Source organism: Stegostoma tigrinum, chromosome 45, assembly GCF_030684315.1.
Source record: "Stegostoma tigrinum isolate sSteTig4 chromosome 45, sSteTig4.hap1, whole genome shotgun sequence".
NCBI classification, from domain to species: Eukaryota; Metazoa; Chordata; class Chondrichthyes; order Orectolobiformes; family Stegostomatidae; genus Stegostoma; species Stegostoma tigrinum.
Window position 1 is genome coordinate 9,467,703 of NC_081398.1, and position 16,770 is coordinate 9,484,472.

At 44.6% G+C, this 16,770-nt stretch overlaps 1 protein-coding gene across 1 annotated transcript in view; it reads left to right on the forward strand.

Annotated features, from left to right (window-relative positions):
• The window catches only part of LOC125448808 (uncharacterized), a 46,953-nt gene that overhangs the window by 26,115 nt on the left and 4,068 nt on the right, over positions 1-16,770 (forward strand). The window contains exons 6-8 of the mRNA XM_048524353.2: positions 10,709-10,775; positions 10,991-11,133; positions 15,972-16,085. Of these exons, the coding sequence (XP_048380310.1) occupies positions 10,709-10,775; positions 10,991-11,133; positions 15,972-16,085 (324 nt within the window). The remainder of the gene's footprint in view (positions 1-10,708; positions 10,776-10,990; positions 11,134-15,971; positions 16,086-16,770) is intronic.

Below are 16,770 nucleotides of genomic sequence, written 5' to 3' on the forward strand. Positions count from 1 at the left end.
AGATTTAAAAAAGACAAGAGACAAATGTTTTAACACAGAGGGTCGTTCGCGTTTGGAATGAGCCTTTTGAAGAAGTGGTGGCTATGGGTACAATTACAATGTTTAAAACACACTTGGAGAAGTACGTGAATAAGATATGTTTGGAGGGATATGGACCAGGAGCAGGGAGGTGGGACTAGTTTAGTTTGAGATAATAATCTGTATTGACTGGTTGGGCCGAAGGGTCTGTTTCTATGCTGTTTAACTCTGACTCTATAAAATTGTGAAAGGCTCTATTTTTCGTATTGTTATCTGTTATAGGCAAAATTTAGAACCTTTGACTGAGGTTAAAACGTATTACCTAGATATTATTCTAAACAACACCTCCTCTCATCCACCTTCCTGCAAGGATGTGATCCCCTATCCCTAATTCCTCCGCCTCCGCTGCATCTGCTCCCAAGATGAGGCAGTCCACTCCCAGACGTCCCAGATCGCCTTGTTTTCAAGGTCTGCAATTTCTCCCCAAGAGTGGTTGAAAACGCTCTCGATGGCATCTCTTGCGTTTCCTGTGCCTCTGCCCTCACACCCCGTCTCCGCAATAAAAACAAAGAATTCCCCCTTGTCCTCACGTATCACCCCATCAACCTTAGAATTCAATGCATCATCCTCCACATCTTCCGCCACCTGCAATCTGACCTTAGTATGAAGGATACATTTCCCTCCCCATACTTACCTGCCTTTTGAAGGGACCGCTCTCTCCACGACTCCCTCGTCCGCTCCACACTCCCCACTAGCCCCACCACCCCCACTAGCCCCACCACCCCCCGACATCTTTCCCTACAACCACAGGAGTTGCTACACCTGCCCCTACACCTCCCCCCTCACCTCCATCCCAGGTCCCAAGAAAACCTTCCACATTAGCAGACGTTCACCTGCACATCTGCTGATGTGGTCTACTGTGTCCCTTCTTCCCAATGTGGCCTCCTCTACGTCGGGGAAACCGAGTGGAGGCTCGGAGACCACTTTGTGGAGCACCTATGCTCGGTTCACCACAAGAGACAACACCTCCCAGTTGCAAACCACTTCAGCTCCCCCTCCAACTCCCTGGACGACATGTCCATCCTGGGCCTCCTCCATTGTCACAGCAATGACACCCAAAAACTGGAGGAACAGCATCTCTTATTCTGCCTTGGAAGCCTATAACACAATGGTCTCAATGTGGACTTTGCAAGCTTCAAAATCTCCGTACCCCCGACCTCATCCCAAGACCAGCACTCCCTCTCATTCCTGCTTCCTTGACCTGTCTGTCTTCTCTCCCAACTACTTGCTGCTCCCACCTCATTGACAACCCTCACCTGCTAGCGTCATCCCACGCACCCCCATCTACCTACTAACCTCATCCCACCTCCTTGACCTGTCCGTCTTCCCTGGACTGACCTATCCCCTCCCTACCTCCCCACCTATACTCTCTCCACCTATCTTCTTTTCTCTCCATCTTCGGTCCGCCTCCCCCTCTCTTCCTATTTATTCCAGTTCCCTCTCCCCATCCCCCTCTCTGATGAAGGGTCTAGGCCCGAAACGTCAGCTTTTGTGCTCCTGAGATGCTGCTGGGCCTGCTGTGTTCATCCAGCCTCACATTTTATTATCTTGTCATCCCCGCCTCCTTGACTTGTCCGTCTTCCCTCCCATCTGCCCGTTCCTCCCTCCTCACTGACCAACCCCCATCCCAATTCCCTACCTACACTCACCTTTACAAGCTTCGTCTCTGCCTCCTTGACCTCTCCGTCTTGTTTCCACCTATCTGCTCCACTATCCATCTTCTATCACTGCCTCCCCCCGCCGCTATTTATTTCAGAGCCCCCTTCCCCTCCCCCATTTCAGGAAAAGGTGCCAGACCCAAAATGTTAGCTTTGCTCCTCCTTTGATGCTGCCTGGTCTGCTGTGTTAATCCAGCCCCACACCTTGTTATCTCAGACTCCAGCATTGGCAGTTCCTACCACCCCTTATCTAGATAGTAGATGCCCGTTGACTGAAATATTCAGTCACTGCATGGCCGTGCATAATAATAGCAAAGCGTACAATCTACAAAATGCACTATAGGGATCACCACAGCTCCTCTGACAGCTCCCAATCCTGTGACTGCTGCCATGTAGAAGGAAAAGGGCAGCAGATGTATGTAAACGCCACCATCAACAAGTTCCCTCCAACTCATACAACATTCTAGCCTGAAACTGTATCACCGTTTTTTTAGTGTTGTGGGATCAAACAGCTCTGTAGGTGTCCTGACACCAAGCAGACTAAAAATCGTAGAATCCTTACAATTCAGCCCATCAAGTCCGTACCGACCCTCTGAAGATCATCCCACCCAGGTCAACTCCTCTATCCTACCCCTGTAAGCCTGCATTTCCCATGGCTAGTCCATCTTGCCTGAACATCTTTGGACTGTGGGAGGAAACCGGAGCACCCAGAGGAAGCCCACGCAGGCACAAGGAGAATGTGCAAACTCCACACAGTCAGTCGTCCAAAGATGGAATCGTACCCGGGTCCCTAGTGCTGTGAGATAGCAGTGCTGACCACTGAGCTGAATGTTGCAAAAAGACAGCTCACCCTATCTCTTCAAGGTCCATTAGGACTAGGCAATAAGTAATGGCTCTGTCACTGAAGATCATGAACAAAAATTTAAAAAAATACACACCTCTGGAAGAGGCGAGACTTGAACCCATGCCTCCTGGCCCAGAGGTAGGAACTGTGCTGGAAGAACCAAAATGATTATGTCGAAGGCATTTTCTAATCAAACTTCAGAGATCTTATTAGATACATCTGAAGAAGGTGAGACTTGAACAGAGGACTCCTAGTGCAGAGATAGGGGAGACTAACTGCACCACATGAGCTCTGTGGGTTACCAAGCTTATGCACATATTTTCAATTAACCACTGTGCCACAACTGTTTTCTAATCAACACGTTCAGGTATGTTATTACAGACCTCTGGAGCAGTTGGGACCTGATCCCAGGCCTCTCAGTCCGGGGGTTGGAACACTACCACTGAAAGATCCCTACCACTGTGCCACAAGACAGTATCATTAACCCCCAAACAACTGCTTCTCTATTTGCTAGATTAACAGGAGGTTCCTGAATCCACTGGCACCCAGTGGTGATTCCACCTGGATTGGACTGTTCGTGGCTGAAAGATAGGCTTAATGTTCAATTAAGAAAGTGAGCAGGCTCTCAAAGCTGGGCCTGTGATAGGAAGCCTTCCTGCATGGAAGGAGCTGTGACTTGCCATTGCAGGCCAGGAAGAAGGAGAGAACATCTCCATCCTAGAAGCTCTGTCTCAGCAACTTTAAAGACCCCTTATGGTTATAATATGGCCCACTATTCCGGACAGGGAAACCACTGCTGGGAGATCACTGGATTACACCAGACATGCAGAGGCTTGCTAGGGAGGAGAAGAATTCGTGGGTGGGGGGGGTTGCAAATTCAACCAGGTCTATGAAATTGTCCACTAAAAGGACAGCACGGTGGCTCAGTGATTAGCGCTGCTGCATTACTGTGCCAGTGACCCGGGTATGATTTCATCCTTTGGTGACTGTCTGTGTGGTGTTTGCACATTCTCCCCTGTCAACATGGGTTTCCTCCAGGTGTTCCGGTTTCCTCCAACAGTCCAAGGATGTACAGGCTAGGTGGATTAGCCAAGGGAAATGTGGGGTTACAGGAATAATGTGGGGGGTGGATCTGAATGGGATGCTCTTCACAGGGTCAGTATGGACTCAGTGGGCCGAAGGGCCTGTTTCCACGCTCTGGGGATTCTCTGATTAAATGAGCTCATATAGTTACACCTACTGTTTTGAGGGACTAGTCATTTTGTCCGAAATAATCACAGTAAAGTATCCCTGGGGCCAGTATAGTGCCAGTGAAACAGTGTCCATTCCAGTTGCACAAAATCACATGCTCATTCATCTTCATTCTCATCCTCACATCGGGGTGAAAAGCACCCCACACCACTACCACCATCTGGAATATTGCACTCACTTTTGGGGTGCAGCAGCTCAGTAGGGCTATATTTTGATTTTTGAAGGAGCATAGTGTGGATTCTTTAGAATTAAAACAGAATTGCAGAACTGTTATGGCATGCTAAATTGCCCAAAATCTCTGGGAATGTGCAGGTTAGGTGGATTGACCGAGCTAAAATGCCCCATTGTGTCCAGGGATGTGCAGGCTAGGTGGGTTAGCCGTAGGTTACAGGGATAGGGCAGGTTGGAGGGTCTGGACGGGGTACTGTTCGAAAGGTTGGTGTGGACTTGATGGGCCGAATGGCCTGCCTCGACACTGTTGGGATTCAGTAATTCCAGATATATGTTGTTCAGCCCATTGTTTCTGCACTGCTTCTCCGATTAAATATTACAATGTAGTGTCATTGTCTTGCCTTTCTCCTCTTAACCCTCTGTGATTTATCCGGATAATTATCAGTTGCCCCTTTGAATGCCTCAACTGGACCCACTTTTACCATACTCCTGTGCATTGCATTCTGAATCCTTTTAGTCATAAATCCATAGAGATGTACAGCGCGGAAACAAACCTTTCGTCCAACTCATCTGTGCCGATCAGATATCCTAACCTAATCTGCAAACCAGTTTTTGATGAAGGGTCTAGGCCCGAAACTGTCAGCTTTTGTGCTCCTAAAATGCTGCTTGGCCTGCTGTGTTCATCCAGCTCTACACTTTGTTATCCCAGTTGGTAGGTTCTGAGTTGACATGCTGTAGGAAGCTCAGAAACACTCTTGTGCTTTTAGGCAGTTTAGGATTAGTTGTCAAGTGGTACTTGTGGCATGTAACATTTGGTTTGGCTTCTGTCAGCCTGCATTTAAGCTCCCTGGGTGTATATAGGCAGCATGAGTCTGTATGCAAAAACAGCGAATATAACTGATGAGTTAAGACCCTACCCCTGGAATTTCTGTAGAGACTCATTGGGGTGGATGCACCATGTAGTGTGACCTCGCTGTATTTTATAAATTTGACTGGTTAAAGAAAAGTGTCAGAACCAGTGTTGGTGATAGGATTACCCTGAGAGATTAGCTATTCCAGTAGTCTGAAGAATCAGAAAGCACTGAAGTCTGGGGTAAAATTCTGTCAGAAAAGTTAACATTTAGTGTGTGCAGTAAGGCTCCTGGCCAGTAGAGGATGCCTGTGGGCTCAAGACAAACAATAGCAAGCAAAGCTCTACACAGTTAAGGAAGGATCCAGAAAATCTCAAGGGCAGCAGTGTGTCCACTGGAAGGATCCTGTGTCTGCCCAGTCAGGGACTGAGATGAAGCGTGTCGATGGGCTGGGGGTGGACTCATTAGAACATCATTCATGAAGCCTGGATTCCTGGCATCAGGTGCCTGTAGTGGAAAGAGTGCGACTAGAGTCAGTCTGTACTCCTTTCCTTTCTCTACAGATCCTGGAAACATCCCCTCCTTTCTTTAGTCATTGAACCCCTTTAACATTGGAGAGAATAAAAAGATAATTCTGAAATGTTTGAAAGCCTCCAAGGGCCCGTACTGCAACCAGATGAAGTAGACCCACCTTGTACCTGTGGTTCTTGGCACCATATTAGGAAGGATGGATATTTCCAATCAGCCTATTCAGTGACATTATTACACCCCTCTTGAACAGGTAAGACTTGAACCCAAGCATCCTGTCTCAGAAGTAGGGACACCAACACACAAGAAGCCTACTTATGAAGGATATACTAAGAAGGACCATTTGTGGAATTGTAAGAACAATGGGCTGAGATTTTTATTCCTCCAACCATATCGGAACGAAAGGGTAGGGAATTTAATTGATGACACCCGATTTCTTGTGTTTCTGGCCCCTGTTGCTTCTAGTTTCTATTGTGTATGAGTGCAGATCACAAGTCCTTTCCTTGCACCCTTACAGTAGCCACATGGATGTGAGCTGGGGTGACCATCTTTTCAACATGACTGATGATTCATTCATGAATTTCAGAGAAGTTGTGAACCTTGGTCAGCGACCTTAGGAAAGTTCAGGGTGCAGTGGTTGCCTCTGATCTGTGTCCAGGGATGGCTGGCATGAATACCCCAAACCTGGCCTCTTCAGAGCAAAATTTGTGCATGTCAGGGCACTTTCAAATCTAACTACCCATCTCCACCACAAGAATCTGGCCCTGAGGCTCATGGTTTTAACTACTCGATTCCAAGGATTTCCAAGTGCAATCTTTAGTTGTATTCCTTGGAATGTAAAAGTGCAAGGGTTGATAGAGAAATTATTTTTCGTTGTGGAGTTTAGGACTAGGGACATTGTCTAAAAATTGCTGACAGACTTTTCATTAGAGAACTTACTTATGCAAACATTTGGAAGTCTGTTGTTAATTTGAGATCTGAGACTGTTTGATCTTTGTTAGTGAAAGATATTAAGAGATATGTAGCAAAGGTGAGTATATGGATTTAGATTGCAGAGCAGTTAGACCTGATCCTGGGACATTAAACAAGATAGCGGCACAAGTAGTGGATGCACTGATGCGTTATCTTCCAACAAACATTACCTCGTGGAAGAGTCCCAGAGAATAGGAAAACTCCACTTTTATTTGAAAAATGAGGGAGATAAAAAAGCTAGCTGTAGGCTGGTTAGCTTAATATCTGTCATTGGGAAAATGTTAGCGTCTTTTATTAAGAATGTAATAGCAGAGGATTTAGAATAAAATAAACCGTCCAGTGTGGAAGGAGGCTATTGGCCCATCGAATCTACAGAGCCTGTACGAAGAGTATGCCATCCTCACTTCTCTATCCCTGCGCTTGCCATGGTTAATCCACCCAACCTGCACATCCTGGACACAATGGCCCCACACACACGTGGAAAGAACGTGCAAACTTCACACAGAAAATTGTCTGTGGCTGGGATCAAACACATGTCCCTGGTGCTGTGAAATAGCAGTGCTAACCACTGAGCCATAGAACCTGGCAGTGTCAGTAGAGATGGAATATAAAGTGAAAAAATGTGAGCTTATACAGCTTAGCAGTTAGTATAGAAAAGTTGAATATTATATAAGTGGGGAAAGACCTCAGAAAGCTGCAACTCAGAGAAACCCGAGGACCCTTCTGCATAAATCACAAGAAGCTAGCACACAAGTTCAACAGGTAGTAGGGAGGCAAATGGAATGTCAGCCTTTATTTCAAAGAAAATGGAGTATAAAAATAGCAAATCTTGCTAAAACTATAAAGGGCCCTAGTCAGACCACACCCTGAATACAGTGAACACTTGGGATCCCTTTGTACCAATTTGGTGGCTCAGTGGTTTAGGACTTAGCAGTAAGGATCCAGGTTCAGTTCCACCGGTAACTGTCTGTGTGGAGTTTGCACGTTTTCCATGTGTCTGTGGGTTTCCTCCAGGCGCTCTGGTTTCCTCTTGCAGTCCAAAGATGTGCCAGTTAGATGGATTGGCCATGCAAAATTGCTTGAAGCGTCCAAGGATGTGCAGGTAAGGGGATTTGCCATGGGAAATGCTGGGTTACAGGGTTTGGGTGGGTATGGGCTTGATGAGCTGAATGGCCTGCTTCAACAGTGTAGGGATTCTGTGAATTTATGGAAGATATTTTGGCATTGGAAGCAGTCCAGGGAAGATTCCCTAAGTTGATCCTGTATATGGAGGGATTTTCTTATGAGGAGAGGATGAGTAGTGTAGGCCTATAGTATGTGGAGTTTAAAAGAATGAGAGACATCCTATTGAAACAAACAGATTCTTCGGTGAGTAAAAGCAAGATGCTGAAATTAGTCTGAAACAAAAACTGAAAATTCTGTGAAACTGAGCAGATCTGGCAGCATCTGTGAGAAAGGAAACAGAATTAACATTTTGAATCTAATACGAATGTGAAGGTGAGTCATATTGAACTTGAAATGTTCACTCTGTTTCTCTCTCCACTCATGCTGCCAGACTTGTTAAGATTCAGGGGAGGCCTGGCAGGTTAGATGCTGAGAAATTGTTACCCCTTGTGGGAGAGTCTTGGACGAGAAGGCGTAATTTCAGAGTAAGGGGTCACCTAGTTTGAACGGAAACAAGCATGAATTTCTTCTCTCAGAGTGGAGTGAATCTGCAGAGTCAGTATTGGGCCAATCAGTATATTCAAAGCTGAGATAGATTTTCAATCCATACAGGAAACAACGGCAATGGGGGAAAGTCAGAAAAGTAGTGGTGAAGATTAAAATAGAATCATACAGCATTGAAACAGACCCTTTGGCCCAGCTCCTCCTTGCTGACCATGTAGATCAGCCATGATTAATTGAATAGTGGAACAGACTCGATGGGCTGAACTTTTAAAAAATTTCATTCATAGGACGAGGGTGTCACTGGTGAGGCCTGCATTTATTGCCCATCCCTAATTGCCCAGAGGGCAGTTAAGAGTCAGCCACATTGCTATGTGTCTGGAGTCACATGTAGGCCATACCAGGTAAGGAAAACCATTTTCTCCCGTAAAGTGCATTAATGAACCAGAGGGGTTTTCCCAACAATTGACAATGGATTCACGATCATCATCATTAAACTCTTAATTCCACTGTTTGTCATGGTGGGATCTGAACCCAGGTCCCCAGAACATTTTCTGAGTTTCTGGATTAACAGTCTAATGATAATACCATTAGGCATCATCTCCCTTGATGGCCTCCTTCTGCTTCTATGTCTTATGGTAAGCCATGATCTCACTGAACAGCACACTCAGGGGGGGTACAGGAACTCCTGTTCCCTGTGTTCTGACAAGTTGATTTGCTGTATTTCTCTAGGTGGATTTAACAGGCTTAGGACAGTTAAAGACGCGAGCGGCAAATCCCTGCCTCCTTCCCTAAGCTGTCCCATGGATGCAGGTGACTTTGTGTTGGCACTGAGGCAGTTCCTGGGTTAGGGATGGGCAATAAATGCTGGTCTAGCCAACACCTTGTCTTGTGAATGAATTTCTGTCAGTGTAACTTAGTGTTGGGCAGGATTGTGATTGGAAGGGACCAAGCTAAGTTTGTTACTGTTTAAGCTTTCTTTCTGGGGGTAGGAGGAGTGAGAGTGTTCCTCCGAGCTCCACATGGAGTCCTTGGGGCTCACTTTCCCCAATGCACCGTGGAACTTGAGTCACTCAAGGGGAGGCAATGACCTGGTGGTATTATTGCTAGATTATTAATCCCGAAACTCAGCTAATATTCTGAGGATCTGGGTTTGAATCCCACCATGGCAGCCGGTTGAAGTTGAATTCAGTTTTTAAAAAATCTGGAATGAAGAATCTGTTGATGGCTGTGAAATGATTGTCAATCGTCAGGAAAACCCATCTGGTTCACTAATGCCCTTTAGGGAAGGAAACTGCCATCCATAGCTGGTCTGGCCTACATGTGACTCCAGACCCACAGCAATGTGATTGATGCTTAACTTAGGGATGGGCAATAAATGCTGGTCTAGCCAACACCTTGTCTTGTGAATGAATTTATATTAAAAAACTCATGACCACCACTTTAAGCTCCTAATTTATATTGGAGGCTGTTCCTTCAGCTCCGTGATGTTAGCATCCTGCTGCCTCAGACATTGGCTATATCCACTAATGTGGCAATAACTTCATAAAGCACTAAACAGAGCCTTGAGTCCAACCAGGACCGTAATTCCAAACTAAATCAGTCCCACCTGCCTGCGCTTGGCCCATATCCCTCCAAACATTTCTTATTCGGGTACTCATGTTTTTTAAATGTTGTAAGCGTACCTGCATCAACCACTTCCTCAGGAAGTTCATCTATGCACGAACTGCTCTCTGTGTAAAAGAAAATTGCCCCCGTGTCTTTTTTTAAATTTTACTCCTCTCACCTTAAAAATATTTCCCGGTCTTGAAATCCTCCACTCTTAAGAAAAAGGCAATTGCCATTCACCTTATCTATGCTCCTCATGACTTTATACGTCTCTGTAAGGTCACCCCTCAACCTCCTACGCTCCACTGAAAAACATCCCAGCCTATCCAGCCGCTCCTTATAACTGAAACCCTCCAATCCAGTCAACATTCTGGTGAATCTCTTCTGCTTAATAATACCCTTCTTATAACAGGGTGACTTGAACTGGACACAGTACTCCAGAACAGACCTCACCAATGTTCTTTGCAACCTCAATATAATGTCCCAAAGGTCTGAGCAATGAAGGCAAGCCTGTTAAATACCTTCCAAACACCATGTCTACATGTGATGCAAACTTCGTAGAATTATGTATCTGAATCCCTAGGTCTCTCTCTATACCCACTTTCTCTCTCTCTCTCTCTTTTTGTCTCTCTCTCTCTCTGTCTGTCTGGTACACAACACTTCTGCACGCTTCAGAAGGGTTTGGTGGGCCAGAGGGACACCTGACTGTCATACATGAGGAAAGTGCCAAATACTTTAGCAAAAATACAAGGAGAAAGTTCACAAGAGAAAATACTTAGTATTGAAAGAAATAGTTATGGTGAAAATGAAATGAAATCAAAGTGCAGAGGTAATGGGAACTGCAGATGCTGTAGAATCCAAGATAACAAAGTGTGGAGCTGGATGAACACAGCAGGCCAAGCAGCATTTCAGGAGCACCAAAGCTGACGTTTCGGGCCCACACTTTGTTATCTTGAAATCAAAGTGCAGTTGCCTTTCATTTGAATTCCCATATTTGTAACTGTTTTGGAATATCCTGGAATAATAAAATTTATTTGTTGTTTTATTTCATTTATTTTTACTTTTATTTCATTCCATAACAGAAAGCAGCAAGAAGCTAATTCACAAAGTGAAAAGCTTACAGGAGAACAGTGAACTGCTCCTTGTCAGGTACAGAGACCAGAATCAAATCTCTTGAATGATTCATTCGTCATTGCGTCTATCACTCTACTTGTAACAGTATTTGAAGGATTAATTACTTGTGTGACAAATTGCTCCTCTGCAAGATTTCCGGATTAATGATGTATTCTTTTATCCTGCTAAAACGCTGGTCTTGATGTCCTTGTTTTCATCTGTGCTTAAGTGAAATGTTTCTACATACACAGTGAGAACGTTGTGCCGTCGGAGCCTTCAGCAAACAAAAGCAGTGAGGAGTCGGAGGCACAGGGAGTAAGGAAAACAAAGGCGAAATCAAAGGACAATAAAGCTAACAAACTCTCTCGGAAAAACAAAATTCTAACTGATGCAAGTAAGCAATGAGTGAAAGCCTGTATGGATTATGCAGGTAGTTGATAGAGATAGGTTAGAGCCCAAAGAGCATACTGAGCGATTTCATTAACGTGCAAGTCATTGGTTTGTTGTATTGGGCATTTTGTTTAGTCATGAGGTATGTTTTTGAGCCTATGATTCTCCGGACAGTATAGTTTTCACATAACCTTGAATGAAAAGTTTGAAAGGTTTGTCACCTTTTGCTGGCTTTTTGATTAGGAGAATCCAAAATTCTTGCAGAATTCTGTATCATCCTTCACTGCAAATCATTATCCACTTTTCCAGCTTCATCTTGAGGATTTCATGCATAAAAAGATCATAATCTCTGGCACTCTATACCCCTATTTATCAAATCTTCAGTCCTGTTGCCTTGTTTCATGGTTGTATCTGCCTGCACTAATTGAGCAGAGGCAGTATTTATTCCTTTAATGGTAATGGTGATCCAGAGGGACAGACTAATGTAGGTTCAACAATACCATGGTAACTGATGAAATTTAAATTCAATTAATAAATCTGGAATTAAAAGCTAGCCTCAACAATCATGAGGTTCTGAGGAAAGGCCACTTAATCTGAAACGTTAACTCTGATTTCTGTCTACAGATGCTGCCAGACCTGCTGAGCTTTTCGAGCAATTTCTATTTTTGTCTCAATAATCATGACCGTGGCATGTACCATTGTTTATTGTAAAATCATCTAGTTCACCAATGCCATTTAAGGAATGGAGTCTGATGTTCTTATCACGTGTGATCTACATATGACCCCAGACCCACAGCAATGGCATTGACTTTCAGTTGCCCTCAGAAATGGCTGAGCAGCCTCCTCAATTCAAAGGCATTCAGGGAAGGGCAACAAACCCAGGCCTTACCAGAGGCATCCACACCCCATGAAAGAGCAATTTGCAAGGGTTCAGAAAAGATTTACAAGGATGCTGCCGGGGTTGAAGGGTTTGAGCTATAGAGAGAGGCTGAATAGAAGATTGTAGAATCCCTACAGTTCCGAAACAAGCCATTTGGCCCAACAAGTCCACACCACCCCTCCAAACAGCATCCCACCCAGACCCATTCCCTTGCCCCTGCATTTCCCATGTCTAACTCACCTGGGCGCTATGGCAATTTAGCATGGCTAATCCATCTAACCTGCACATTTTTGGACTGTGGGAAGAAACTGGAGCACCCGGAGGAAACACACGTAGATACTGGGAGAATGTGCAAACTCTACATGGACAGTCACAAGAGGCTGGAATTGAACCTGGGTCCCTGGCGCTGGGGCTATTTTCCCTGGAGCATCAGAGGCTGAGGGGTGACATTGTGCTGGTTTATAAAATCGTGACGGGCATGGATAGGGTGAATAACCAAGGTCTTTTCCCCTGGTGGGGGTCCAAAACTAGAGAGCATAGGTTTAAGGTGAGAGGGGAAGGATTTAAAAGGGACCTAAGGGGCAACTTTTTTACACAGAGGGTGATGCGTGTATGGAATGAGCTGTCAGAGGAGGTGGTGGAGGCTGGTACAATTACAACATTTAAAAGGGTTCTAGATGGGTATATGAATAGGAAGGGTTTATAGGGATATAGGCCAAATGCCGGCAAATGGGCCTGGATTTATTTAGGATATCTGGTTGGCAGGGACGAGTTGGACCAAAGGGCCTGTTTCTGTGCTGTATTTCTCTATGACTATGTTTCTAATAAGAAGAACTGTGTGGCTGCATGTTTTAAGTGCAGCTTTCTCATGATATGTTTGCATCAAAATCCAGGAGCACCACCTTGAACCACATTGTCTGAACAATCCACTGCAGGCACTGTAAAAGTTCAAGATTAAAAACCTGTCACTGCCTGCCTTAGGGTTGTCTAGAAATGGACAACAAACTTCTTATACCGTTTCTGCCTATCTTGTAAGAATAATTTAAGAAACAGCATTTTGAAGCTTTGCAGCCTGTAATCCAAGCCAAGGAGTGCCAACTACAAGTTTTTCTGGAAGTGATAATCAGGGAGATGGAGAGTAGCAACGTCAGTTCAGAAGCTGATTCTTACCACCTGTGCTTGGCTCGTTGTTTCCTGAAGATCAGGTTCTACATGTTGGCAGGTGCAGTACAGACACTGGACAAGAAAGACAGAAATAGTGCTGAGGAAAGAACGAGACAGATTTTCTCCATTTTTCCCTCACGCTTCGGAGGTTGAGGGGTGACCTTACAGAAGTTTATAAAATCACGATGGGTGTGGATGGGGTGAATAGACAAGGTCTTTTTCCCAGGGTGGGGGATTCCTAAACTAAGGGACATTGGTGAGAGGGGAAGGGTATAAAAGGGACCTGAGGGACAACTTTTTCAAGCAGAGGGTGTTGCGTGTATGGAATGAGCTGCCAGAGAAAGTGGTGGAGGCTGGTACAGTTACAACTTTTTAAAGGCATCTGCATGAGTATATGGATAGGAAAGGCTTAGAGGGAACTGGGGCAAAACAAATAGATCTGTTTAGGATATCTGGTTGGCGTGAACAATTTGGACCGAAGGGCTTGATTCTGTGCTGTGCATCACTATGACTCTGACTTGTGCCAGCCTTCCTGTTTCACACAAAAGGAGAATTCCTAACTGCCTTAAAAGTGCTCAAGATTGAAAGCATAGGCATTGATTATGAGTAATTAATCTTTGATAAAGAATTTAATTTTCTGATATTAGGGCTCTGACCCTCAGCCATCTGTTGCAAAGACAAATGTCCTAATAACTGAGCCAAGGCAAACAATGGATAATTAGTGATGACCCCATTTAATTATTTCGATCAGCACAACACATCTGTCCTCTGTATCACCTACAGAATGGTAATTCCAACTATATTGCAGATTATTAGGTGGATTGGCTAAATTGCCTGTAGTGTTCAGGTGTGGGTTATAGGCGGATGGGTCTGGGTGGGATGCTCTGAGGGTTGGTGTGGACTTGTTTGGCAGAAGGGCCTGTTTCCTCTGGGCAATAAATGCTGCCTAGCCAGCGATGCCCTCATGAATGAATAAAAATAAAACAAAAGAATCATTGAATCCCTCCAGTGTGGAAGCAGGTCATTTGGCCCATCAACTTCACACCAATCTTTCAAAGAGCATCTGTAGGGATTCTATGATCTTATCTGCTTTTATCTGGTTGAGGGGAAGTATTGACTTGGGGAAAACACCTTGCTGTTCTTCAAATAGCATTGTAGAATCTTTTGACACCTCTCTGAGAGGTCTGAAATCTTATTTTAACATTCCATCCAAATAGTACATCAGTGGGAATCTAGAAATCAAGATTACGTGGCACACTTGAGACACGCAAAACCACAACCTGTAGACAGGAGTGAATGACAGGGGAGACAGTGGCCTAGTGATAGATCGCTGGACTGTTCATCCAGAGACCCAGATAATGCTCTGTGGGCCTGGGTTCAAGTCCATGGCAGTTGGTGGAATTTGAATTCATTAAAATCTGGAATTAAGAATATAATGATGACCATGAATCCATGGTTGATTGTCAGAAAAACCCATCTGGTTCACTAACGTCCTTTAGGGAAGAAAACTGCCATCCTTATCTGTGGCCTACATGCGACTCCAGACCAATGCCCTCTGGGCAATAAATGCCGACTAGCCAGCGATGCCCTCATGAATGAATAAAAATAAAACAAAAGAATAATTGAATCCCTCCAGTGTGAAAGCAGGTCATTTGGCCCATCAACTTCACACCAATCTTTCAAAGAGCATGCACCCAGACCCACGAACTCTACCCTCTCCCTGTAATCCTGCAGTTCGCATGGCTAACCGACCTAACCTACACATCCCTGGACACTGGGCAATTCAGCACGGCCAATCCACCTAAACCTGCACATCTTTGGACTGTGCGAGGACACCAGAGCACCTGGAAGAAACCCACACAGACTGAGGAGAACGTACAAACTCCACACAGACACTTGCCCAAAGGTGATATTGAACCCAGGTGGCAGTGTTAATCTCTGAGCAACTGTGCTGCCCTAGCTATATCAATGAACCACAGCTGACTTCCTTTATTCATTCATGGGATGAGGGAGTCACTTGGTGGGCCACCATTTATTGCTCATCACTAATTGTCCAGAGGACAGTTAAAAGTAAACCACATTGGTGGTGGGCCTGTAGTCACTTGTAGGCCAGACCCAGTAAACATGGCAGTTTCCTTCCATAGCAAATGGAAGCAAATCGGTTTTTGCAACAATTGTCAGTGGATTCACGATTATCATTAGACTATTAATTCCAGATTCTTTGTTGAATCCAGTGTCTGCCATGGTGAGATATGAACCTAGGACCCCAGAATATTAGCTGAGTCTCTGGATTAACAGTCTAGTGATAAAAGCACCAGGCTATTGCCTTCTCTGTAACCCATTGCGTATATTGAGTCATACGTAAGTCAGGCCTGGCAAGGAGAGAGATAATGGGAACTGCAGATGCTGGAGAATCCAAGATAACAAAAGTGTGTAGCTGGATGAACACAGCAGGCCAAGCGGCATCTCAGGAGCACAAAAGCTGACATTTCGGGCCTAGACCCTTCATCAGAGAGGGATGGAGAGCAGGTTTCTGCCTTAAAGGACATTAGGCATTTACATTCTGAATGAAGTACAAAAATTATTGACACATCATGAAACTTAATCAGCCATAAAAAGACAAAAAATGTTATCATGAAAAACCTGCACTCTTTCATCAAGTTAGCGTTCTGAAAGATGCTTGCACTGAATGTGGTAGATTAAATTGTGTGAGCAAGTGGATAATTAACTGTCAGCATTGTGCAGCAGAGTGATTTCTGAACAATGATTTTTTTAAAAAATAATTATTTTGTTACCAGATGAGATAAATGAAGTCAGCACAGTAGGACGAAGACACAAACGTAAAGGCCAGCCAAAGAAGATTGTTCAGGACTACACCAAGTTCATTGACGATGATGAAGAATCTGCATTAGGTAAGTCTTGTGAAGCGTAAACATGTGGAGTGAAGTCTGTTTAGAATTGTGCACGTGTAAATGTCTGGCGAGGGCAAGTTTGGCAGTGTTGTGCATGGTCAGACTGCATTTTGTGTTTAGAGATGGCTGTGGTAGATGTGCAAACAATTAATTTCTTATCTGAGTAGTGCATGTACGTCTAGTGCTTGTATAAGTGCCAAGCTTTATCCCCACCTCCTGAAAACCCCAACCGTGTTACAGAGACCCTTGTTGAAATCATCAACTCCTGGGAATGTGGGTTGGCTATTCAGCCTGTCGGGCTGCTTGCATTATTCAGTTAGACTATGAATGAGCTGAATCTCAAATCTTTGCTTGACTTGGTTAACCTTAACCCAAATCTCCTTAATCTTTTAAGTAAAATCTGAAAGTACTGCAGATGCTGGAAATCAGAAACAAAACAGAAATAGCTGGAAAAAGCACAGCAGATCTGGCAGCATCTGTGGAGAGAAATCACTGGACCCTGAAATAACTCCAAGGAGGCTGGTGTCACGTCACCATCTCACCCTGTATTTACATGTGCATAGTACATGGATTCTGAGCTCAATTCCTGTCCCTAAAGTGAGGAGAATCCCCATGACTCCCATTTATATCCGTCAGCCAGGGTTACTTGATTGGCCCAAGTTAACAGCCCCAAACAAGCACCTCA